This window comes from Haliotis cracherodii, unplaced genomic scaffold (genome assembly GCF_022045235.1).
Source record: "Haliotis cracherodii isolate W230 unplaced genomic scaffold, xgHalCrac1.p SCAF_3, whole genome shotgun sequence".
Classification (NCBI taxonomy): domain Eukaryota; kingdom Metazoa; phylum Mollusca; class Gastropoda; order Lepetellida; family Haliotidae; genus Haliotis; species Haliotis cracherodii.
The window spans coordinates 69,650,381-69,677,235 of NW_027266286.1; the positions used below are offsets into that span (position 1 = coordinate 69,650,381).

The following is a 26,855-nucleotide window of genomic DNA, read 5'->3' on the forward strand; positions in this document are numbered from 1 at the left end:
TTGGGAATTACATCCCTTGGTCTTACAAAAATCATTAAATGGCGGCTTCATTCACTTGAAGTGAAGGGGGTGCCGGGTAGCCAAGTGGTTAAAGCGTTTGCTCGTCATGCCGAAGACCCGGGTTTGATTTTCGACATGGGTACAATGTGTGAAGCCCATTTGTGGTGTCCCCCGCCGTGATATTGCTGGAATATTGCTAAAAGCGGGGTAAAATCAAACTCACTCACTCACTTGAAGTAGAAGTTGCACCCAGTTAAGTTGGAATTGGAATGAAAGCCAGACCCTGTGGATGCTGAAAATGCATTAATATGAACATTCTGTGAACTTTTGGTGTATGTTCGAGTAATACTAGGGCTGGATAAGCTGATGGTGGTGGGGATTACCGCTTGAGGCGGGGCGGTTAGAGGATTCTCTGTTGTAGCTCCTCATGGACACTTCATTTCAGTCACCCACCATGTCCACATGATCTGTCTAAAAGGAATTGTCATATGATGATACCGTCTCTATTTGACCCTAGTTTTAGACATTGAAGAATTCCCCAAAAGTAGTTTTGAATCTCTCTACGCTTGATTGACAACATAATCATACTGACATACTGACGTTCATCGGGAAAGAATGACATTTAGCTTGGTAGTGTTCATCTAGGCAAGGTCACCCGGCACTGTCAATATTATGTAATAAAAGGGTAAAAACATTACAAATGACTTCATCAGTAGGCATATTGGACACTGAAACAATTATTTCTACTTTTAGTTAAAGTTTTCACAGTTCGCCCAGTCGACCAATGTGCCATAATTTGATGTTTAGAGTTCCTTAGGTGTGCCATAATTGGATGTGTGGAGTCTGTCATCTGTGCCATATCCTGGAATCATGGGTTTGAATACCAGATTTACTCTGATTATGATTAGTGGTTTATCAGCACCATGAACGTTCTGGTGGGTTTCACCAAGTGGTAAATGACTACAACCTGCATCTCCTCAATGTTCCTCACACATCAAGCTGATACCCAATAACATATCTGAAGTTCTTGAAAGTCGTAAAAAACTCACTCACTCTATTGCTAAATCACTAAACTGATTGACTCAGTGTCTTTTGTGATCACAATTTTCCTCAATTTTACAAACAGGACATCTTTTTATGACAAAGTGATTTGAAGTAAAAAAAATGTGGATTGAGGAAGATGGATTAATGTGATAATGTAAGTTGTGTGTAGTAATGTTATGTTAATTTAAGATAACTCGATTCAAATCCACAGTGCACACAGAGGTTAACCTGAACATACAAGGCGCTGTCAGGAAAGCGTATGGACTTTGAAATAACCATGTTCAGGATCACCAGAAACAGTTTTATCTGGAAGTGCTCAGGTACTCGTTTTTGTAGCGCTTATGCACGATTCAGTGAGTATGAGTATATACGCCATCAAGATTCCTTTCAAACCAACCATGAAGTGATGGTATCTTCTTCTTATCATAAATGTTAGTATCGGCTCCATTTTGAATCAAAGCATTCACTAGCTCTGCCCTCATCATGTAATATCTTTCCTTGTACTCGGCATGGTCACCCACAAAGAAGGCAAGCTCTGGTGGATCACATGCTTTATGAAGAGGTGTACGTCCTGAATTGTCCTGACAGTTTATGTTGGCATCGTGTTCAAGCAGGTACTTCACCTTATGCAGTTGAGCATTGTGCAGCAATTTGAGGAATTTTTGTGAATCTGGCATATCTGCGAAATGGTAGCCACGATCACAGGCACAATGCAGAGGAATCTGCCCAGATTTGTCTTGGACATTTACACAGACTCCTGTGTTGATTAAGATAAGGGTGATGTCTTGTTTTGCCTTTGGTACAGTTGTAGCCTGAACAGGATAACATGCTTCGTGTAATGGAGTCTTACCATTGGTGTTACTTTCCCTTAAGTCTGCTTTCTTTGATACAAGTAATCTGACAAGGTCAACGTGCCCTCTTTCACAAGCAAGGAACAAGGGTGTCTCACCATGTTTGTTTGTTGCATTGATATTCAAACCCTGATTCAGTAAAATCTTTGTGATATCTGTATGGCCACCATGCACGTGACGTGCAACTATATGAAGGAGAGAGTTTAGATCTGAATCTAAAATATACACATTTGCATTTCTCTCCACGAGGAACTCTAAAAGTTGTAGTCGCCATGCTTTGCAAGCGATGACCAAAGGTGTTACTCCTTTGTCTTTGTCTTCAATGTCCACTCCTGCATCAAGAAGGATGCGCACAGTACCGACATGGCCATTGTAGCAAGCTAAATGAAAAGGCGATGTGTTCCAATCCCTGTGGTGAATGTCGGCACGAAAGTCTATCAATATCTTCACACTCTCCTCATTTCCGTTTTGACAAGCAAGGTGAAATGCTGTTTTCTTGTCTTTGTTCAACATATTCATGTCTGCACCTCTCTGTAGTAGAATGCGCACGACATCCTTGTGGCCAGCTTTTGAAGCAAGGTGGAGAGCAGTATATCCATACACATCCTGTTTCATTATGTCTGCTTTTCTGTTAAGAAGGACTTCAACGATGTCAAAGCTTCCACTGAGAGATGCGCTCATCAATGGACTTGTTTTGCTGTTGTCCTCTGAATGGGGATAGGCCCCTGCTTCAAGGAGGTATTTCACCGTCTCACCGTTGCTTGACATAACAGCTTCGTGCAATGGCGTGGCACCTCGATTGTTTTTCACGTTAATTTCAGCGTTGCTTTCTATTAGCAGCTGTACACACGCCTGGCTACGATCTGACTGATGCCTGGCTGCTTCATGAAGTGCTGTATTTTCATTATGTCCAATTTTGTTGATGTCCTCGATCTTTGGGATCATCATTTGTACACCCTTTAAATGTCCCCTGGCGCAGAGATAATGAAGGGGAGTCGAATTCCATCGATTGGTAGCATTAGGATTTGCACCATGCTTCATCAGGAGATCCAAAATGTTGATGTTTCCAGTGACTGAAGAAGCAATTAAAGGTGTATCTCCTTCTGGAGCCACAATGTTGACATTGACATTTGGGAAATGAGTAAAAATGAACGTGACAGAACTCTCTGCATTGTTTTGGCATGCGCCAAATAGCAAGTTCTCAACTGCAAATTTGGGAAGTTGAAATGCTTCATGGATGAGCCTCAGTAGATGGTCGGAGGTACAGCTAGTGCAGAGGAACAGGAATGATTTTTTGTCTATCAGTGTTGTAGATCCTGTGCCCAAATGTGCTTTTGAAATAGACGTTGGTGGACGGGTCTCTTCAAGGTGTGATGACATGTTTTTCACATTTCGGGAGTATAACAGGTCCTCCCAATTGTAGTGGTCTTTAATGAACTGAAAAATGCCTTCAACAAAGTCTTTATCATTGAATATATCATGCCTAAGTGTGTATCTCAAGTTTCCCCTGTTGAGTTCCTTCGCAACACGTTGTGTGATGTCTGCAATGTATTCTCTTCCAATTTCTAATATGTATTGCTTGGTGTGTTCAGCATCTGTACGCTTTAGTTTTAACTGATGATTCCAAAACTGCATGCTACAACATTCGATGACAAACAGGGGATCAATTGTTCCTATAACCAAAGAAACTGTTTCAAATATTGAGGGGTGCTTAAACACAACACAGTCATATTGTTCTTCAATGAAACTTCCTGTCAGTTCATTAACTGCCTTCCTCCTCTCCACATCTTTCATAAGTGGCTTCCTTTGCCCGATAGTCGCATGGTCCAGCTCTCCATCCATTTGGATTATTTCCTTAAATAACCGCTTATATGAAGCGTTTTCAGCAATGAGTACTTTTGTAGTTTGCATCAAAAACCTAATTGGATTTGTGAAAAACTCAGTCGGCTTTAACTTCCTTTGCTTCATCATGCTGAAAAACATTGTGCAGCAGTTTGGGAATCCATGTGGGGTGGACAAAGCACATACTTCATCCCTTGTTTTTTCATCAATCCGTTTTTCACTGTAAACTTCAAAGATCTGTACTTTTTCTTTAAAGGACAGTTTATAAGATGGAGAACTTAGGTCAACAAGATTGTCTTCAGCAATCACGAGGGCCTCAAATTTACTTAAGTGACCCCTAGCTTCTTGAAATACATTGGTTCTGCCAACAAGAAGAAGTTTGATATGCATTGGATCATGTCTCCTTTCAAATCGATCAAATAAGACATCTTTCAAAACGCCACTCCATTCTTTGAGACTCTCCTTCTCAAACACACACATCCCAAAAACATCATTTATCATGATGTAGGTACATGCATCTTTGGAGCACTTATCAGACGTGATGGTGAAATATTCCTTGGCAGATTTTATTGCAAAAACTTCAGAATGGTGTTGAAGTTCACTCAGTGCCATGTAGGCCAAAGTTGTCTTACCATCACCTGGGAGGCCAGTGATGGTCACGCATTTAATGTTTCTTTGGCATTTTCTGAGAACTTTAGAGAGGGAGTGTGTCTTGATGCAGTGAGGTGTTTTGTTGGTTATTTCATGTAGTGTACGCACTGAAACAGAGTACCAACTGGTTAATAAATTGTTACAGCACAAAAGCATTCTCCTCGCAATGTATTTGAGGTTCAGTTTTAATTCATGTATAAGTACATGTACAAATCATTTTCATTCTTTTTGAATATGAATATGTTACATATGTAAAAGTAGATTTAATTCCCAGAGGGAATCAGCTCATGCAAATGGTAATGAAGCACAGGTGTCGTTTTTGCGAGTGTATTGTTGAGAAAGAGGAAGTCAGTATTGACCATCTTCCCGAGGCAAGAGAGTTAACTTACTATAAAAGTCCAGTTTCAACCCTTGCCGAACTTGGCTGAAATTCCTGGGCTCGATCGTAGCGCCACCTGTGGCTATTACGAGTTATGTCCATTCTATGCCTCTCCCATATGGACCAATCAGATTCCACCTCTCTTATCACATGCATTTGCTTCAAACAAAATGGTGGCGCCCAGTCAAGACGATCTGATCAACCATCAAGATCTATTTTGTGATAAAACGGTTCTTATTTCGCGAAGTACATCAAATCACGTGAGCACCTTGATTAAAAACTTGAAAAGATTTGGAAAATATCTGTTAACAACGAGTTGGCGATGCACATGCTTTGCAAATCCTGCAATCGACCGAACTCTGCATGACAGTTTCCGACCCGGATTTCGATTTCGGTGCGCGATTTTGATTGGGCTATGCATCGACTCGTTAGCCCAGCCAAAATGTAACTCCATAACCCCAGCCTAGTTCGGCAAGCGTGGAAACTGGACTGTTAAAGTCATTTAACGCTCTAGCCTCGGGAAAATGGTATTGACCTGCTTGTTAGGCTCCTGTGGAGTGAATTTTGGACATTTCTTGATTAGATTCGTTGGTCTTACCCTGAAGTGGTTCTCTATCCGAGCCGTTGCTTTTACAGACGAATGTATTAACTGAAAATAGCAATAAAGAACAATATAACATGTCCTATAACATGAATGAATTGCAAGTTGTGACTTAAGCACTGTATCCTAAACTAACATATATTACAATTGAAATATTGTTCCCAGAACGTTTTGCAGGGGCGACTTAGGTTAATTAATATGTTTACTCTAAGGCATTTTACTATTCTTGTAGGACCAGTTCAAGTATCTTTATCACTCACCAAAAACTTGACCTACACACGGTGAACCCCTGATGAACGAACATAGCCCTGTTTGTCAAAATAATTGTTTTTACCCTCTCAGTTCTTTTCTAGTACCATGAAGCAACTACAATACTGTTATAGCCCCATATCCCCATTATAACAGATTAAATATTAGTCTTGATGTTAAAAAAAATATCTTTTTAACTTATCCTATCTCATACTGTGCATTCTTCTTCCTTCTTTCGATTCTAAGTGGAAACGTGTCTGAAATAAAGTATTCAAGTTTCTAAATCCATACATACTACACATTGCCATGGCCACCTCCCAGATCTGGGTCATGCGCACTATGCAAATTGGTTGACCTACTTGGGCTGATCATGTGTCTATTCCAGTGAACTCATTCTCTTTCAAATCTCAACACAGTGGTGACGTGATGTTATTAATAGGGAAAACACTGGGTTTTTTCCTTGCAAGCAATATTCATATTTGTGTCATCTTCTTGCCCACTTATATTCTTGTTTGGGATAGTTATTCTTCATAATGAACGAGCAGTCCCCTCGGAGATCAGTCTCCACTTCATGGCAAAATGTTTTCTCTTCGTCCGACTCTTATCCCTAGTGTTCAGCCTGTCGTGTAATATGCAGTTATACTTTTGAGCTCTGCTCTGATATGAAAGATGAAGCCTGACCTGCACAAATGTCGGCGTCAGTTGTCAGATCATCTCTCCAAGACAACAGAAAAATTCACGAAAATCACGAAAACACCCATCAATAAAACCAGATCGGTTCTATCACGCTCACCGGCGGGCCAGGATACTAGGGATCCCTGTGGTCTACACGTCTAACGTTTCCATGAATCCATCTTCGAAGCCGGACCTACCGTCAACAGCTTGAGACTCGTACCTTCTCCCTTGACATGAGCGTGGATGATCGGCTTACAGTAGCAACATTGAACACGATAGAGCATCGTACTTTCGTCTTGGAGCTTGTTCCTGTTATGCCTTCAGAGGGTACACATAGTACTGGTACCTCGGCCAATGTTACGAGTTCTGTCCCCCGTTTGAGATCTCCCATTCGACAACCTTCGCAGGATCAATCTTCCTAAGACCACCATACTGAGACGTATCATTAGATCAAGGCTCACGAACCTTCCATTCCCGACAGTGTTCACCAGACGATTGACATTCATTCCAGGAGAATTGTCATGCGACATTGCGTCACTGAACTGATAGACTAGTATCGAGTCACTGTAGTTTTTTTAGTGCAACCATCGAGGGATCGACATTCAGACCGGGACAAACGGATTTCTCACTCACGAAACAGATGATTCACTGGACCACCGACCATCAAAAAGCCTCAAACTTTTGAACCTCAAAAACTCGACACTACGAAAATCGAACCTACGAACGTCCTTGAAACCCTGAACCTCATCAAACCTCCAAACATCACAAAACCTTGTTGAACTTCCGATGTGTGACAGTCGAGTTCGAACCGAACATCTTCGGACAAGCAATCTTCATCCAAACCTCATCGAACCTCAGCCGTTCAACGAACATCATCAAACCGTACCTTAAAGGACATAAAGACTCCTAAGAATCAACATACTTCAAAGGAGGTTCAACAGGATTCGAGAGATCATCGAACCTCCAAAGATTGGATACTTTCGAGAGACAAGCATTTCCCTAAGATATGACCCATGCTTGCCGTAAAAGGTGACAATGCTTGTCGTAAGAGGCGACTAACAGGATTGGGTGGTCACGTTTGCTGACGTGGTTGCTGCATGTCATCGTATCCCAACTGCATGGATCAATGCTAATGATGTCAATCGCCTGAATCACCTCGATCATATACAGACCGGTACTATATAGCTTGAATATTGGTGAGGGGGCTAATCAACAAACAAACAAAAACAAAACCTAAAGATCATTACTCATCTTATGACAGACTAGCGGTTATAACTCATCCACTTATCATGTCTCTCGCTGAAACTATTCACACTCATCACGTCTAGGCTAGGATGAATGCTACAACGAGTTTAGTCTTTTATCCTACATATCCTTCACCTACGCCGCCGTCCTGTTTCCTCTGAACCACAGACTCCATCTGAAGCTATCCTTACATCATTGATCCCTAACCACAGGCTGTCAAAGCAATCTTCCACAACCGACAACCGCTCTACCAATTATGGTACCTTCATCTACATCAACAGCCGCTACATCCCTTTTTTGTTATCAACCACCCGAATCTTTTCCCCATAGGTGTAACACGAGCCATCGTCTTCGAAACATACATTGACTGCATTCAAGTCAACGAGGATTCCTAGCATCAGCAAAAGCCCTCACCAAGCGGGGTCAACTTCACTTACGGCCAATCCAGTGCTTCCTCAAGCCCTTCCTTCAGGATGACGATTGTCAGGTCCTAATCTCTCTTCCAAACCAAAAGCACCCACACCTCCAATGGTGGTTATCTCCATCGAATATCTGCGGCCTTATCCTTGCAGCCATTCTCCCAAACCCTCCACTGTTTGTCGACTGTGGGATGAAGTGCTCATTGTAGCAGGGTGGTGATCACTAGACGGAAGCCAGCTTCACGTCTAGAATTGAAAGCAGTGATTCTGACAGTGTCTCATTGGTCAACACTCCTTCAGTATTTCACACCAATGAATCAGAGTTAACAGAGTGGGATTCGAACGTACTGCACATAAGAACGCTTTTGGGACTACGATGGGATTTAATCGCCAAAAATTCACCATCACACCGTTGACGTCCATTTTAAACCCTTGCAGTCAAGAAGACGAATCGTTGTGTCCAGTAGTGTGCTTCGAATCCATCTGGGAGCGGTGAAGCCACTTCGTCGATTATGTAAGTTGTTATTTATCCCGCTCTCCACTGTAGCTACATCGGAGGTATCCCGTACCAAAATCTCGTTTTGTATACGCTCAGTAATCCTTCGAGCCTACACCTTTGCTGGCCTACCTGCTCCATTCACATCTAACCCTCATGAAACCCATGCTGTGTCCCCCAACATGGCATTTCCTGGTAATTACTCCTTGACCTCAATTACGGAGGGATGATTTGATAATCTGATACCGTATTCGCATCCCATTATCTCCGAGACATCTCAGTGACGGACGTTCAAGGTCTTCACCAGTTTGGTCCCTTGGTACTCGTATAACAGAACTCCAAGACACACATTACAACCATCTCTATTTAAAATAAACCCTTGTCATGATTGTTTGTGTTTATTGCATGCATTCGGGTTTTCCAGCATATCCGGTTGGAGGATATAATCACTCGGCTGTGGAGACCTTGGTCGTCACTAGACGCGGCCGTTCTCGGTATGCTGATCCCTTATTTCACACACCCCTTCTTTAGTGGATATTGTCGACCGTTTTCTCTTTTCATTTTTTACCCAATGATTCAATCACTGAGCACGAGTGAGGGTTTGACAAAGTGATAAAAGAATTGCCAAGATGGTCCAACCTTAGAATGATTAAAGGTTTTGACGAAGCGATAAAAAATATGAAAAGCGGGTCCAAATTATCGTCCTCTGGAGATAGGAATACCCCGTCTTCTAGATTCGATGACTTGATACCTCCTCTCTCGAAAATAAGTCGTACTAGTTCGTTGTACGATTGCGCGTCCTTACGTTTGAACATGTTACCCATATTGTACCCGTCTTAATGTGTCTCAGCTGTTCATGTGTCAGGATCTCAACATTCTTTGAAAGTGTTTTTCTTATACTGTCTACGAGTCTTTTGGTCTTACGACACTTAACTGTATAGATGTATTAATTATTGTACCACTGTTAAGTTCCAGCTTCCTCGTAATTATCATATGATTGTGATCTGTAAACTAGGGAGTTGCGCCCCACCATCCAATCGTGGGATAAAACGCATAGTGTGAGATAGCATAAGTTTAAAAATTTGAAAATGTTATGATAAATTGTATATTTATATACTTATCTTGTGAATTCCATCCATTTAGGAGATAAATATTTCGTTTTGTAAGATTTGCGTGATGTTATGCTGAATGGATGTACGGAAATTTCATTTGAACACGACGCCGTAAGGCGGAGTGTTCAAATGAAAAATTTCCGTACATCCATTCAGCATAACATCACGCAAATCTTACAAAACGAAATATTTATCGACATTGTAACATGAACGTTAATTAAATCGATATTTAGGAGGAACTAATTTACTGAGCGCATGACACAACAAAACTGTCGTTAGTAATACGTCTCCTCGTGCTCACCTTCGAAAAGATGCATGATATGGGGTGCCGCGAAACCGATCAATGGTTTCGAGGTACTCCAATAATGAGGGTCCATTTTACGAAAGGGGTGGTCACATGTTCAAGCTCATTTCTCAGAAAATAAACAAACAACAGGAAATATCACAAATTCAATTCTTTATCACAGTTCCTCATCTTACTTGTAATTTGTAGTTAAGCGTAACTATGAAATACAAATAATCAAAATTAGAAAAGACGTACATACTGTTTGGCCCCTGTACAAGATAGTGTCAACTCGCCTGAAACTGAGGTGGTGACAAGAGACGTCAAACGTGCGAAATTTCAGACATGCAGCTTAGCTGGGATTGAAAAAAGTTGTTTACTGTTACAGTGGAATAACATATGTGAGAGAGGCCGTGGAAATTAGCAGAAGAATTAACCTGGAAATCACTCACGGGAGCAGTGGACAGTGGCAGGATATTTGTATCTATGACAGGTACCAAATTACGTTCGTTAGCGAGCTGCTCCAGTCTCTGAAAAATGTTCGAATAATGTCGTTTTTGAGACGAGCACGAGTCAATGGAATACGACTTCAACGATTCATCGGATTTGTGGCCGGTAATTCTGCAAATCTCGCGATTCAATACCTGCGTTTGACAGTAAAGTGACGGCAGTTTGCAGTGTGAAATTTCCGGTCTTGGATAATGTTTATGCTGCGCTCAAATGGCGGCCCCCTGATGTGCCTGTGTATGGCAGCACGCAACCCAACAAAACTCGATTTTGAGTAAAGTTCTCCCTCAGCATTTCTGACTTCGGCATAAAAGAACCTCAGTCTCTCATTCAGTTGAAAAGCAGGAAGCTCTTCGAACGTGGGTTCAAAACCTCGGAAACCAAGCCATTCTGGAAGTGAAAAGATTGCCGTGTTCAGGGTACAAATGTGACGGTAAGTGGGAGTATTTCGTTATTATTACGGTGTCGTGTTTAAATGAAATTTCCGTATATCCATTTAGTATAACATATCTCAAATCTTACAAAACGAAATATTTAATTTATGTTAAGATTTTGGTCAATCTCGTTATATTATTGCCAATTTTTGCGATGACACATTGGTCACGCTTTACATTGCTATTATGGCAATGGTGTAAGGGAGGTAACTCTCGCTGATGTTGATCGAATCTGCGTAGGAATTTTTTTTTATTTGTTTATGTATTCTTTTATGTTTCAATGGCTTACGTCGAAATATTTTAACTCCCAGTAGATTTGGAGAGGTTCCTATCCACGATGTCCTGTACTGCTTTTGTATCAAGGGACGCGAAGCGGTGACTGGACGCTTGAACTTTGGGCTCTACGGAAACGCTGGCTGTATTTCCTAGTTCGGGGGCCATCTCAGAACGGTTTTCAGCTTCAACAGCTTTTTGTGGGTTATAATAAGAACAAAATTAGGTGGATGTATGAAAGTCATTATAGAGTTGCAATAAATGTTTTTTACTCTGTTAAAAATTGATTTTGTTTTGTTTTTTCCTTTGGCCAAGCCCAAGAAAATTACATTATTTATGATTATGATTTTGTAATTAATGGAAAAAGGTAAATTTCATTTACCTTCAAATTCTTGTATTATCTCAGAAAATGTCTCGTCGCCCCATTCACTCAATATTTCATCGAAATCTCCGATGTGGAAGTCAGGGTAAATTTCCATCTGTTCCTCCATGTTGATGATTTCAAAAATAGTTCCATTAATTAATGTATACATACACGGTGATGAGACCCCAAAAATTCAGCGATGTTATGCTCATTCGACAACACTTTTTAACCAATCAGATCAGGGAACATACCTACATTTATGTTACAATTACTTTTAACTCGCGGAGCCAAAAGATTGCAATAGTTTGCCCTCTGAACTAACTCATGGATTTCAATCCATTTGGTGAAACATGTCATGATTGAAAATAAAAGTTTCTGCCTAGGCTAGACTAGACTAAGTTGAAGGAAAGACGATTGGCCCAGGGTTTCAGTTAAAACCAGCATTCTCGCGTCATGTTTCAATCATCTATCAACACAACTATTAAATATGAAATACCAACTTGTAGCCTGCGATTCAAAAGAACACCCAGTTGTTTGAGCATGTGTGACAGATCCTCCTGCAACTCCAACTACCCGGATTTCCGTATGAGACATTTTCTCAGGCACACCTATGGGGAAGAGAATTAAAATTGGCATCCAACTCATGTCATTTATATGTAGAATCTTCTGGAGAAAATATATCTTAACAGTTTTCACCAATAACATTATTGACCTTCAGTTGTTGTGTTGTCTTTCCCTGAATACTTAATAAAGTGTATATGTTCTCCTTCCAAAGAGATAATTCCCGAGATACGAAAAGACAATCACAACCCTGTGTCATGTGATGCTACTTTCTCAAACCGACTTCTCAAATATGGTGGCCTACACTCACCACAAACTTTCTGCAGTAATAGTTTTGTATATGCACTTTCCATGATCTACTGTATAGTAATCAAAGACATGTGCGGATGTCCAGAAAGAATCTGAATAGTTATAAGTTAGGAGCGATTACTCAAAAATGGTTCAGCTGATTCAAATTGGAATGATAAACACATACAGATACTTAATTCAACATAAGGCATCTGGCTCAAACTACATTCAAAGCACATGATTTATAGGACACACTTCAACAGTTTGTTTCATTGATACAAAATAAGCATAATTATGGATCATGTGGGTAGCCAAGTGGTTAAAGTGTTTGCTCGGCACATCAAAGGCCAGGATTCGATTCCCCACATGGCTAGTTTGTGAAGCCCATTCATAGTGTCCCTCGTCGTGATATTTTTTGAATATTGCGAAAAGCAGCATAAACCCATACTCACCCACTCAGTTAGATTTGTAAAATATCTACTTCCATTATCAAGAAAAAACCTGTTTTCTGGGCGGGTTGTAATGATAACATAAGTGAGTCACAAGCAGGTTGTAGAAAGAGATACTCTAGCACTGGCAATGAATTCATCCTACATTCTACAATACAGATACAATTATAATCTAAAAGGGGAAGGTATATATCTGTAGATTTTGAAAAGGCCTTCAACTCGGTGAAAAGGCTTAACTGGTGATCCCTATTTGAAATAATTAAAGCGACAAAACTCTTTCCATATTCATATCAACAGTATGTACGATTCCGACGATATCATGAGCCTGTGTTCACAAATCACTATTAAATAGTGATGATAGCAGGCGTTCGCGAAAAAGGTAAACATATCCTGCCCCACCGGTGGCACCCGTCACAAACACATTCAAAGGCATGTCAATTGTTCACCTGAAAAAAACACGAGAACATATGATACAAGTCATATTAGGGAATTGCATCTGACATAATGTTTGTCACTGATGCCTCAAAATTTGAAATGTCATAAACAAAACTTTACTGATGCCTTGAATGTTGTAACTTTGATCAAACAATGTTTAGTGCTAATTTGGCAATAAAGTGACAAATACCCATTTTGTGTTTGAATATGCATGGCAAAGTGTAAAGTCAAGAAGGTGGTAACGTAAAAATATCTTTACAACAGTCATGTCAGTCATCTATGGGTTTCCATTTAGAACACAATGTGTTTTGTTCTCGATAAGTTACCACCTTGTTAAAAAAAGTGCAACTGTGGTTTTATCCATATTTACAGTGAGTTTCGACCCGTCATAAGAATTCTCGAATACATTTATTTGCCTTTGAAAGCCAGGTATTGTGTTCGAGAATATAACTATAACATCAGCGAAAAGAAACAAACATAATTTGATAGTTTCGACAAGTAGTATACTAAAAGTGCAATTATTTTGCATTGGATATGGTAATTCGTTTATGAAAAAGGAAAATAGAAAGGGTCTTCATATACTCTCTTGGCGGGCACCAATGTTAATTATAAAATCATCCGACGTAGCGCCATTGTTCCTAACACACGCCCTCACATCTTTATACAAAGAACACAATAACTTCCCAATCCTTCTACTAAGACCAACGTGGACGTGGCAGCTTATGATGTAAATTCTACTCCTTGTCGCTGCTAAGACTCATCACAGTGCTACCAATCTGTAGATCATGTAATCACAGGTGACTCCTCTATTGTTTACAATAACAAGTTTCTTCAGTTATTGCATTGTGGACTATTTGACAGTTATTCATTAACACATGTCCTAGTCGGAATCGTACAATCGACTTTGTTTTTGGCAGAGATTTCTTGTGGCTATGGAAAAGTATTTTGTCACTTTTATTTACATGTATTTTATAGGAAAGAAGCAGTTAGTCCTTGTGATTTATTAGCAAAGGTGTTCGAAGAACACCTTACGATTTAAATTGCTATTTCAATAGGGGTCACCAGAAATTGTCGATACAGACATTAATAGGATGTTTTGTTTGTTTGTGTGTTGTTTAACGCCGCACTCAGCAATATTCCAGCTATATGACGGCGGTCAATAATCCAGTGATTGATATCATGAGCATCGATCCACGCAATTGGGATCGATGACATGCTTCAACCTAGTCAGCGAGTCTGACCACCCGATCCCGTTAGTCGCCTCGTACGACAAGCATTGTCACCTTTTACGGCATGCATGGGTTGCTGAAGACCTTTTCTACCCCGCAATCTTCACGGGTCAACATTAATATGAAGAAACAGCAACACTTCTTCAACTTGTCACTTTGATTGGTAAACGTTTGAAACGAGAAATAGCTATGTGACGATGTGAAAAACTAATTGTACCTTCCACCTCATCTCAGTACGTCTCAGTGTCACATTTTCATTCTTGTGAAATGATGCACATCATTGAATGTATCAAGAAAAACATATTGATCAAATACTTTCTTTTTTGTTTTATTTCTGAAGAGGCATTTATTACAGTTCAGTATACTGGCCGTTATCATATTTTCTGAATTATGATTAACAGTATTTGCAGTAACTGTTATATCAATTTTTGTTGGTCTCCTTCAAAGCATGGCTAAATCATTACACGTGTTTCAAACCTACGTGTAAATATATTTATGGAATACGTTATCCATTTCTTGTTTATTGATTTACGAAAACGCTTTACAACAATACAGAGGGCATGTTTTTCTTCCCAATAGGAAAACACAAAATTTAAACATATATTTGAGATACAACTAACATTAAGAAAGAAGCTGCACTACCTTATCTAGCGTGTACCTGTACAATTTACTTTACTTAATCTTTTAGCGTTTCCATCAAAATGGTAACATGTTCAAATATGGTTGGGTATTTGAATACAACAGTGTTACATCGTTCTTCAATGAAACTGCCTCTCAGTTCATTTATTGCCTTCCTCCTCTCTTCGTCTTTCAAAAGTGGCTTACGTTGACGAATTGTGCTGAGGTCAAGCTCTCCATCCATTTGGATTATTTCCTTAAATAACCGCTTGTAGGCAGATTTTTCAACAATGAGTACTTTTGTAGATTCCATAAGAAACCTAATTGGATTTGTGAAAAACTCAGTCGGGTTTAACTTCAATTGCTTCATCATGCTGAAAAACATCGCGCAGCAGTTTGGGAATCCATGTGGGGTGGACAAAGCACATACTTCATCCCTTGTTTGTTCATCAATCGATTGTTTACTGTAAACTTCAAAGATCTGTACTCTTTCGTGAAAGGACAGTTCATAAGATGGAGAACTTAGATCGACAAGACAGTCTTCACAATTCACCAAGGTCTCAAATTTACCCAAGTAATCCAGAGCCTCGTTCACCACATTTTGTCTGCCAACAAGAAGAAGTTTGATGTGTCGTAAGTTCGGAATATGACTGTCTGTTGCTTGATCAGTTACCACATCTTCCAGAACATCACTCCAGTGTCTTAACCTGTCCCTCTCAAACACAGACAATCCGAAAATATCGTTTATCATGATGTAGATATCCTGAGAGCATCTCACAGACGTAATGGTGAAATAGTCACTTGCGGAATGCACTGCAAATACTTTGGCATCTTGTTGAAGTTCTCCGAGTGCCATGTAGGCCAAAGTTGTCTTGCCATCTCCTGGGAGGCCAGTGATTGTTACGCATTTTCCATTTCCTTGAAATATTTCCAGAACTTTAGAGAGAGACCGCGTCTTGATGCAGTGGTGTGTTTTGTTGGTTATTTCTCGTTTTGTGCGTTCTGAAACAGAGTACAATTAGTTTAAAGTACTTAACTATACAAATATGATATATATCATAACTATTTATACACCTTATTCAGAGTGTAATGACAATTATAATTATATGTTAAGTGCGTTTAAATCCCCATTCGGGGGGTTTAATTGACCTCCCCAACTACTGACTGAGCGGTTGAAGCTGCACACAAGTTTAATAATCTTACATGAGTGGCCAAAGCAATAAACAATATCCCATTTACGTTGCACAGTACATATGTAGATTAAACCAATACTGTTGCTGGAGTCTGCAGGGGTACCGATCGAGAGAGTTGCCAGACACGTTTACTTTAAACTAAAACTTCACATTGCAGCATATACCTTGCAGTGAATCCACCTTTTCCTCGTTCGGGTTCCAAGTTTCATATTTAAATCTGTTGACTGAAATGAAAGGAAGACGAAAATTATTTAGTGAACATCCAGTTTTGTCACTGGATATGAATAGATATCAGTAATATTCGACGAATATAAATGAAAAAAATATATATTCTACTTACTGGTAGCGCCAGGTCCAAATGTGCACCCAGAAGTTTCAGCACGTAAAACGGAACCACCTTCTACTCCCGTTACCTTGACTGTGATGTCAACTCCACCTTATTTACAACACAAAACCATCTTAAAGAAAAAAGTGATTCTCCTCTGTGTTTACTGAATATGTAATTCAAGTATCAACGTCAATGTTAATATTTTGATACAGTCAAGTCGCGTCAAACTGGCGATTTCCATTCCAGACTATTCTTTCAAAAGTATTTTGAATCAGTCAACAGTAGTTTTGTGTTGGGTTTTAGAGGTTGCATGATTAGAAAACATATTCCGCTAACAATGTAACAATAATATGAATTATTATATTTCCTTTTTCTATAGCAACGTGTAGATCTCGTTGTCCGATTTTCGATCACGAACGTTGATACAACTTAATTTCGTTTATCCGACATACTCGTTTATCCGGCATAATAATGTAATTAGATTAACTTGCACATTTTGATATTTTGTCATGATTCTACCAGAGGCGGTATCAGTAAATTGCGAGTAAATTGATGACTACTTACTTTTCCCTTGGAGACCCGAATCCTCCGATGATGACATCATTTATAATTGGCCTGAAGGATAAATGGTAAAGTAAATTGAACGCAAGAGAATGTGCGAACGTAAATCTATATTTATATTTATCAGGTGAAAACACCAAGTCCGAATGCAATGTACTCGTTACCCAGTTACCAAGTGTTATATCATGATACTAGTATATGAGATAGCTACACGAAAAATCGCACACGAAGCGTTATTTCACGATAAAACATTTTTCTATCATGGCGTCACTTGATGACGTCATATATTGAACGGCGTTATTTTGGAGGGAAGTGTCCAGTAAGTTGTTCCCCATAGATATAGCTGGACTACGCATATTTACGCTGTGGCCGAACGATCACATCCAAAAGTGGGAGAGATATGACAATCGGCAATAGAGGAAAAGGTGCAGATGATCGACTTAACCCACATGTTCGTAAAATGGACATTTTCGAGGTCGGATTCTATACAGGGAGTCATCATTATTAAAATTTGGGAAAATGATTTTAAAGTTTGTACATTTTGTCAACATCCTTCAAGAGGATATACATAATGTTGATATCTCATGTAAGAAATAAACAACGCGTGGTCGTTGTTTATTGTACAATAAAACACCGCAGGAGAAATAAACCACTCGGGGCTGCGCCCCTCAGGTATTATTCCCCCTGCAGTGTTTTATTCAAGCACCTTCCCAGCGCGTGACACCTTCGTTACACTCTCGGTAACATCGCTGCCACCAGTGTGGGCGCGGCCATTACAAGAATCTTGAAATTTGCCCTCTAACCCCAAATGTAGTACCGTTTATACTATTGTTTATGTCTTTGGGAATGCCATGATATTTCATTTTGAAAAGGTTTATGACTGACCATGTTTTCCAGATGAATTTACTTTGTTGTTTTAATAATCACTAATCAGATTGGTTCGAGATTGCAGACTAACGGAAAATCAACCAACTTCTCCCTTACATTCTAACTATATCAATAACACGATAGTTTTAATAAAACAGAAATTCAAATTGACAAACGAAGAAAGTAATTTAGCTGCGATAAGTGTATTCGGCGTCACGACAGTCGTCACTTGTTTGTAAACATAACGGTCATTCGGTTGCGAGTTCAACTTCAAGCATGGTTGTGGCCACCTATTCACAGTGGGGAGTTTTGATTGGTGGCAGCGATAGTATAGAGTGCTCCGCGAACGGGCTATCGCTGTGAGGAGCTTGTGTTTTATTGTACGATAAACTACTCCTGCTCCTTGTTTATTGTCAAAGCGATCTCTGTGCATAATAAGCTCATAATCTATGCGGCACAAAGATCGCTTTGACAATAAAAGTAATCCAATATGACTAAAAATGAAATCGTCCTTACAAGTCAGATTTAAGATTAATTATATCTTTCATATTTAAGGAACCAAACTATGCCAGGTTTTTTTTAATCACCTACAGATCCAAAATCAATTTCCGTAAAATGATTTTATTTTATGTTTTCTTTATAAAATCCTTAAACCTAAAAACCCCATGAAAATGAAAATTACAAAGACAGCTTTTTAAAATAACGGTGAGCAATGTGATCAGCTACATGTATACGATAGTTAATAATAATAGTATTAATAATGATAACTACTACTACTACTACTACTACTACTACTACTACTACTTGGAAGTAATAGCAGGAAGTAAAACAAATGAACTTCGATCACACTTATCTGCCTTAAGTTTGCTCTCGTTAATCCGACAGAAATGTAACAAGGACAAACTACTATTACATTTGGGGAAGGCAACGCTGTTTAAATAATTTAAATGCTGATGAGGTTACAAGTCAAATGTATCAGTATATAGTTTCAAGAAATGAATTTAACCACAATGGCCATTTACCTGTATTGAAGGTTGCGTTTGTATTTATTATTCGTATGCGATAAGGGTGCGTCGCACAAATAAATATTCTACCTCTTATTTCATTTAATGCAAAGTGGTTGGAGCGTACATAATTTTCATTCATATCCTAGTTATATTTAGCTTTGCTTGTCAAACCACTCACCTCATTCTATGCCATTCAACATTCTTTCCCCTTCAACAAGTGCAGCTTAGCAGTGGTAAGAGTGAGTGAATGAGTTTAATGGGTTTAAGGCCGTTTTTAACTGTATTCCAGTCATATCACGGCGTGTCAGCTTAATGTGGGAGGAAAGCCCAAGGTGATGCAGGCTTCAGACGTTTACCACTTCGGTGAAACCCACGAGCACGGGTATGGTGCTGACAAATCTAGAAACATAATCGGGGCGAATCGGGATTCGAACCCACAATCTGGCGTGCTCAAGGGACTCAAGTCTGCACAGCGAATCGCGGCGCTTTAGACGACTGGGCCACCTGTGCCCCCAGCTGTGGTAAGATGAGTTATGACTTTAAGCCAAACATATTTTCAATAACAATAATGTGAAAACAACCACTATGGTTAGTATTATATAACAGCATCTTAATGAGAATAATTATGTTTTTGCGATCAACAGTTATGCATATCAGTTCATGTCTGTCTGTTTTGTTTACAGCTGAAGGAAAACAAACGAAGCTGTCCTTTCTTTCTGTTAACATTGGTACGGTAATCATTAGATGGAATTAGTATAAACATTTCATAAACACGCGGTGGAATTTGCTCACTTGAGGCACTGTCTTCATCAGCTAATGTCAATAAATACAACTTCAGTCCTTAAAATACATCTTCAGACATAAACTTCAAACCCCTAAAATAGACACATCACTCTCCAAAACCACCACACTAGCATACGTACGCCAAATCGATGAGACATCTACACAGACAGGGCCTTTCACCCGGGCTCAAAACATAATAGGTTTCGGAATCCATATATCCCAACCCATAAGGGAATTGAAATCTTATAGGCTCCAAAATAACCAGTCAATCTTCACGGCCGAGCTAATATGTATGGCTACAGTCCTACACAACCCCCCTACTAAAACCCCCCTACTAAAACCAAACAAACAACAAAATCCTAATGTTAACGGACTCACTAAGTGGGCTAGAGGATATTCAAAAAACAAAAACACAAATAACGACCTAAACTAATAAACTAAATACTTTAAAGCTCAAAACAACTCAACTAGGGAAACAAATAGAATTCCTTCCTTCCTTCCAGCTAACACAACAAACACTCCTACATCCGCTAAACGATACACAAACCCTCAAAGCATAGGCATCTTATTAATTAAAACTGGCCTACTAGGCCGCATATAATTACCCTAAAAATGAAATGACCACTAACCTAAAAACCTAAATACACAAACCCTAGCGGTAGGACAAGACATGCTTATAGTCCGGCAGAGAGGACAAAATCCAAGAATTGGGGGATAAAGGTTTTTTTATTGCTGGATTTGTTTAAGTACAGATTCTAGGTTATGAAATTGACTGATGACACTCTGTCATCTTTGGGCATTTTAAAATATTCAAGATGGCCGCCAAGATGGCCGCTAAAACATGAAAATATCTCTTCCGTGCTAATTGTATGGAATATGGGACTACTTTTGGTGCATATCACTATTGTTTTGCCATCAACATATTAGAATATGTTATTCTTAATGAAATAGTTTCATTTGGAAATGTATCAAAATCAAAATAATAGGCAATATTGACTATGAAAAACCCCAAATCAGTATATATCGTTATATATACATTTGTTATTATATTATTCAGTGTCAACTGGGATGCTTGTGGATTTTCTAACGATTGTTAATGTTCTATAGTTACAAAATAAGATAAATTCCCACTGCATTTTGAAATCAAATTATAAAAAACAATAAAGATAAATAAAAATAATAGTAACCTCAAAAGAGGTGCAAATAAAGCAAAACCTAGTATGTCTGTTATACACATGATTATGTTAAATTGTGTTAAATACTTTAAAGAAATTCATGCCCAAACAAACTGTGCCAAAAAAGATTGGGCCAACTTTTTTGGAAAAAAAGAATGGAACAATTAATGACTGGTCCCTTTCAATGGCTGCCTCAAAGCTTGAACTTAACATCTCAGCATGCACTGCAAACACGAAAACGACGTTTCTTTCCGTATATGGTCATTGGACGGAAAAACGACTAAAAATTCATTAAAACTGATTAATTGGTTAGCGTCTAGAAAGTGTCCGAAAAAGCGTCGAGTTTTTCAAGCGTAAAATGGACGGAAAAACGATGCTTTTTGCTCAGCCTTGTACAACTGTTAACGGCCAATCAGATGGCGCTGGTCCACCGACGCACGTGATACCCAAGGCTTCTTTTCGGAAGCATTAGGTTTCGTATTTCTGGCATGCCTTGCTCTAGTATCTGTCGCGCGCAGTGCAGCGAGATTTGCTGATAAGTCAGTTTTAGGATATGTAACATGTTAATGGAATTCAGACACGTGCCAAGAAGTCAAACCAAACCATGCTACCAAGTTTATTGAGATAACATATCCCTCCGCTATGCACAGTTACCTCTATCGGATAATGGGTTGTGTTTCATTTGGTTATAACAGTAACTAATTTTGTAATGTGAAGTTTACACGATATACGGCTTTTCCATGGGACGAGAGGTGGGTCACATGACGTTTATCAGGTGAATGTATTCTTGAAATTACGTAAACACTGACTACTTCCACATTCCTGGGGAAAACCCTGGGAATTCCCAAGTAAGAATTCATACAGAAGCGTTGTTTTTCATCATTTAGACCCTTTAATTTTGAACGTAGCGTCTTAGCATACTCTGGGATAAGTCATAGAGTTTGGTTGCATGCCGTTCAAGGATACCCATCCTAGAGTAAAAAAACAACCCAAAAATCCAAACTATCGTAGTGACAATCTACAGCAATCTATGAATTTACCTTAGTATCTATTTGACACATCTTTACAATCACCTTTCAATGATCGGCCAATTGATCAGTGATCACAAAGGCTTGAAATCGTCACAGGTTAATTAACAACTTCGGAAATATCTCCCGTCACGTTTATCGTGTCGGCCTTTTTGTACTTGATGTAAATGTATTACAACGCTCTGTCATTGTGATTGACTTACTGAGGTAGTTCTTAATGGACCTTCTCATCTAATGAGGATATTTTTTGGAATACATTTCTTGTAAACAAACTAAAACAGATGTTCCTCGCTTTGGGGGGAACTATTTTATTCCGGAATGGCCTATTAAAGCTAATAGTAAGTCAAGGCACAATGCGTGTATATGATCTGTTATTATATGTGTTTAACAAATACGGTTTTGGGCGTTAATAAAATACACTGACGCAAGTATATTCTAATCAAATCAATTGGATAATTGAATATGCTTTATTTTACATATTACATAACATCACTACACAAAATTTGGACAGTTGCAGTAACACACTACGGTGATCGCATTAAACACCACTTTGAACAGTATTTTAGTTATATCACGGTGTATCAGACTGATGTGGGATAAAAATCCGAAGTGGTTCAGGCCATCCAACGGGTGTTCGCGAAAGGTGAGCGTATTCTGCCATACAGGTGGCACCCGTCACAAACACATGCAAGGACAAGTCAATTGTTCACCTGAACAAAGCACGGAAACACACAATGATGCCCGTCCTCACTATTACCGAGCATGTAAATTATATTGTCCTTCAAAAACATGGACGAGTATAAGCAATATGTTCCTACAGGTAATACATGTCATAAATTTGACAAAATGTATTGGCTCAGAGCATTATTGTTCATCACAGCGTGTAGACTCGGCATGCAGATGAACTCATCAGCGCATTTTTACACTTTATCTTTTAACTGGCATGTTAAACTTCTATTTCATAACTCAGTTTTATTTGCACGCATCACTATGGAATCTTGAAAGGGACATTGTCGCGTTTTCGTATTGCCGCATTGACGCCTTTACAAAAACAAGCAAAATGTGTCGAAATTAACCAAAGCGCGACAATTCGACAACGCGATATTTTGGCAATTTGTCGCATTGTCGCGTTGTCGCTCTTTGAATAATCTTTTTCTATATTTTACAAAAGGGCGACAATGCCGTAACGCGACATTTTTCAATGTCAAAATATGTCTCGTTGTCGCATTGTCGCCCCATCACAAATATGTATAAAAGGCGTAATGTTCAGTTAATGTTACAGTTAGGAAGCGGTAACCAAGTTATAGCTGTCGTAGAAGTTCAACTTGATACATGTACGTCTTGAACTGAAAACACAAGTCCGTCCGCGAGTCCATAACGTTTTATGGTGAGCTCTTCTCTATAAGTGTTTGTGTTCAACTCCCAGTTTCAAACACGTTGTACCTCATCAACAATCCACATTCCTCTAGTGCAGTGATAGTCCGGAAGATCCTACTCTTGACCGTATCAGACAACTGACGAGTGCACGCCTGACCTGTGACCTCATTACACCCCCCATGAGGTGTTTGCCGAAGGGAGAGGGGCAGGAAATGTGTGCTCCAGCCCAGCGCGGAGCTCGCGACACACTGTATACTGCATGTTGTATACAGTATATTGCAGTTGATATACTGTATACTGCATGTCATACTGATTTGCGGAAAAGCTGCAACTTTCAAGATTCAAGATTCAATTTGCATTTATTTCATATACAACAGACCGCCGTGATATATCACTGGAATGCTGCTGAGAGCGGCGTTAAAACAACTTGTTTTCACAATGGAGCGCTGCAGTCATTTAAAATGGAACCGTATACAGGTGTTGTACCAACTCAATCACTCTGTTTCGAATATTCAGCAGCAAAAATATATACTAACCAGCTGTGAGGAGAGATTTTTATAAGCAGTCAAATATGGATGATAAAGGACCCCTCACTGATTAGGTTCTTGTTTACTTAAGAGCAGAGTTGGCCATGTTAGATGATATAACGGTGTCCTCCTAGATCGCCTAATTTCTCCCCACAAGGTACCAAAATACAATTAGGTGATGTGGGTATGCCATGCCTGGATGAGATTTATAATTAGGTAATGTGGGTAGTTGGAATAGTCCACTTTACTGAATGAAGGGATGACAAGACAGCCAGAGATACATAGTTTTACATATTTTAATCAACAATATAGTATAACAAGTAGCCTCTATCAAAAACTATGTGTCTCTGTGTTTCTTGTTGAATTAGCATTAGATAAGGTTGAGAAATAATTTGGAAAGTGTGTCGTCTCCTACCCCAGCTGGCGCCATCACAAATCATCAATCACCCACTGACCCATAGCCCCGACAGCTTTCACAAATTAAACTACCAGCGGCGGTATTGATTTAAACATATTTTATTTCGGAAAACCAAATGGATTAGGCACAAGTGACACACTTACGAGGCCTTCTCCTATTACATTGTAGCTCCAGTGTCTGCTTCAACCAACTCACTAACCGTGTTGTTGATAATGATTGTATGTATGTGAAGAAAACCTTGAGCCAATATTCATTTTTGAAAGTTCAGAATTATCCTTAAAAAGAATGCCGTGCTTGTTGACTTTATAATGTTTCGACAGGCATTTTGCCAGTTATCTTGCTTATTTAAGAATCAAATTATGTTTTAAATGATACCAGTTCATTTAGAATACCATATTCTAATTAGTTGAAATCAAAATATTATTTTTGCTCCAAAAGTGGTATCATATTCCATACTGTTAGCATGGAAGCGATATTTTCATGTTTTGGCGGCCATCTTGTCGGCCATCTTGAATATTTCAAAATGCCCAAAGATGACAGAGTGTCATCAGTCAGTTTCATAATCTAGAGTACATCATTAAACAAATCCAGCAATAAAAAAACCTTTATCCCCTAATTCTGGGTTGGGGGAAAATATTCATTTCTCTGCCGGACTATTATCCTGTTCACGAGCACCTGGTTCCATCCCTTATGTTCATTGATCCATTCAAATTTATTTTCTTTTGACGCCCAATGAAATCGATGAGGAGTACAGCGACGTCCCCTTTATTTTCACCAATAACCGTCAACAGGTCGCCAGAAACATATATGGATGTACATAACTAATTTATCATATGCCATTAGCTTATTGCATACTGATAAGGAATCTGCCCGTATTAAACAATCAAAACAGAAATGACCAATAGACATATACCAGTGTGTGAGACTAAGTTACCTTTATATTGAGCTTGGGCAGGATACATCCACACACTCGGAATCGCATAATCGACTCAAAAATCTGTTATGAATATGGAAAGGGTTTTGTCGCTTATATTTATAACATGATCATAGATTCCTTAATCTCTATATACCAATCTGAACAAGTCACCTTCTGTACTGCACAGTTATCTATATTTCACAGCATGACGATGCATTTTGTTCGGTGCAGATATTTCTTTGTATTATGATGGAGCGACATATCTAATTGAAGCCAAGGCGAAGGTCGATAACTAACCAGACTTCGATAACCAAGTGAACTGACATTCATTTCTATTTACAAGAACAAGACCATTCTGTTTAACTAGCGACTTCAATCTCAACCCCAAAACCAACGTAAACAATTCTGATAGAAAAGACAATATACTCACAGTCAAGCTATAGCTTGTCTCTTTCCAGATCATATATTTATTCCCTGTCCTTTGTAAAGCTCGCTGGAAAAGGTTTCGTGGTGTCCTGTTTTTCCTTTCACGGAAACAGGACGTATGACTCACATTGAACAAAGATGTGTGTAACGTTCTGATTGACATCCGGTTTCTTTGTCCTCACAACGCTGTTTCCTTCTTACATAGTTGCGCCACGTATGTTAATATAAGCCCTTGTGGTCGTTGTATTTACAGCAACGTCAGTCGTATTCAACGTGTATGAACAGATACTTTGTGATAGTCATTATGACCTGTACAGGGTGACGCGAGACACATTCTGATTTAGGTCAAGGCGACTGGTAGTATGTATGCTGTGTAAGTTTCCTCGGGAATTCACGATGTACATAATAGCTGTTAATGTTACACCAGGCCATGCTGGTATTTGTCTCATGTCACGCTCTATTGGATATCTTGAACAGTGTGCCCTACATGTATACCATGTATCCAATACAAACCGTCCCCCATCCATCTTTCTAAATCATGAAAGAAATAGATCCATTACAAACCCCACCCCACACATCTACCCTATGTACATAATGTAGCAATTACAAACTCTGACAAATCTTATTCTACATCTTGTATATGATGGATCCATCAGAAACATTTTCTCCCACATCTATGCTTCTAAGTCATGTATAATGAATGATCTTTATTTCCGCAAATAATATCGGAGATTGACATACATTTGTAGTAAATGTTGCATCCTAACCTGTATTTGTACTTGGCATGATGTTGGAATGAAATATATTGCTGTCTATGGATTATGTCTCTTGATGCTGATATGAATTCAGCCCAGCTGTCAAGGCTCGTATCCTTCACAATTAAAGTTATATTACTAAGTAATGTCACAATGTTTGCCTCGTAATCTGCACAAGTTTAAAATGCCAGGTTTAAAATTCCAAATAGATGCGCATAATGGGTGTTCCTTGCATCATCTAAAGTTCAATAGTAAATCAGTTGGGGTTCTATTATGTCATGGCACTCGTCTTCACACATAAAGCACTGTCCGGGTGTAATAGGTAGTGTTCCTAGCTTCACAATTGCATACACAGGTATCGGCATATTGTATCAGATACACATATTCCACAGTCTGTGTGGTACATGTTTACTGTGCATTTTATTAAATCTGTTTAATTCATGGTACTTTAGCAGATCATGTGTGCAAATGAGCTGTTTCATGTTTTGT

The 26,855-nt window shown here is 39.1% G+C and overlaps 1 protein-coding gene across 1 annotated transcript; it reads right to left on the reverse strand.

The window, feature by feature from the left end:
* Nucleotides 1-1,394: 1,394 nt before the first annotated feature.
* On the reverse strand, nt 1,395-25,226 carry LOC139475845 (uncharacterized). The gene is made up of 5 exons (XM_071259050.1): nt 25,204-25,226; nt 17,091-17,141; nt 11,926-12,033; nt 5,366-5,416; nt 1,395-4,495 (listed from the first exon to the last, which is right to left on the reverse strand). The coding sequence occupies exons 2-5, from the start codon at nt 17,128-17,130 to the stop codon at nt 1,395-1,397; spliced, it is 3,300 nt and encodes a 1,099-aa protein (XP_071115151.1). The 5' UTR covers nt 17,131-17,141; nt 25,204-25,226.
* Between the last annotated feature and the right edge of the window lie 1,629 nt (nt 25,227-26,855).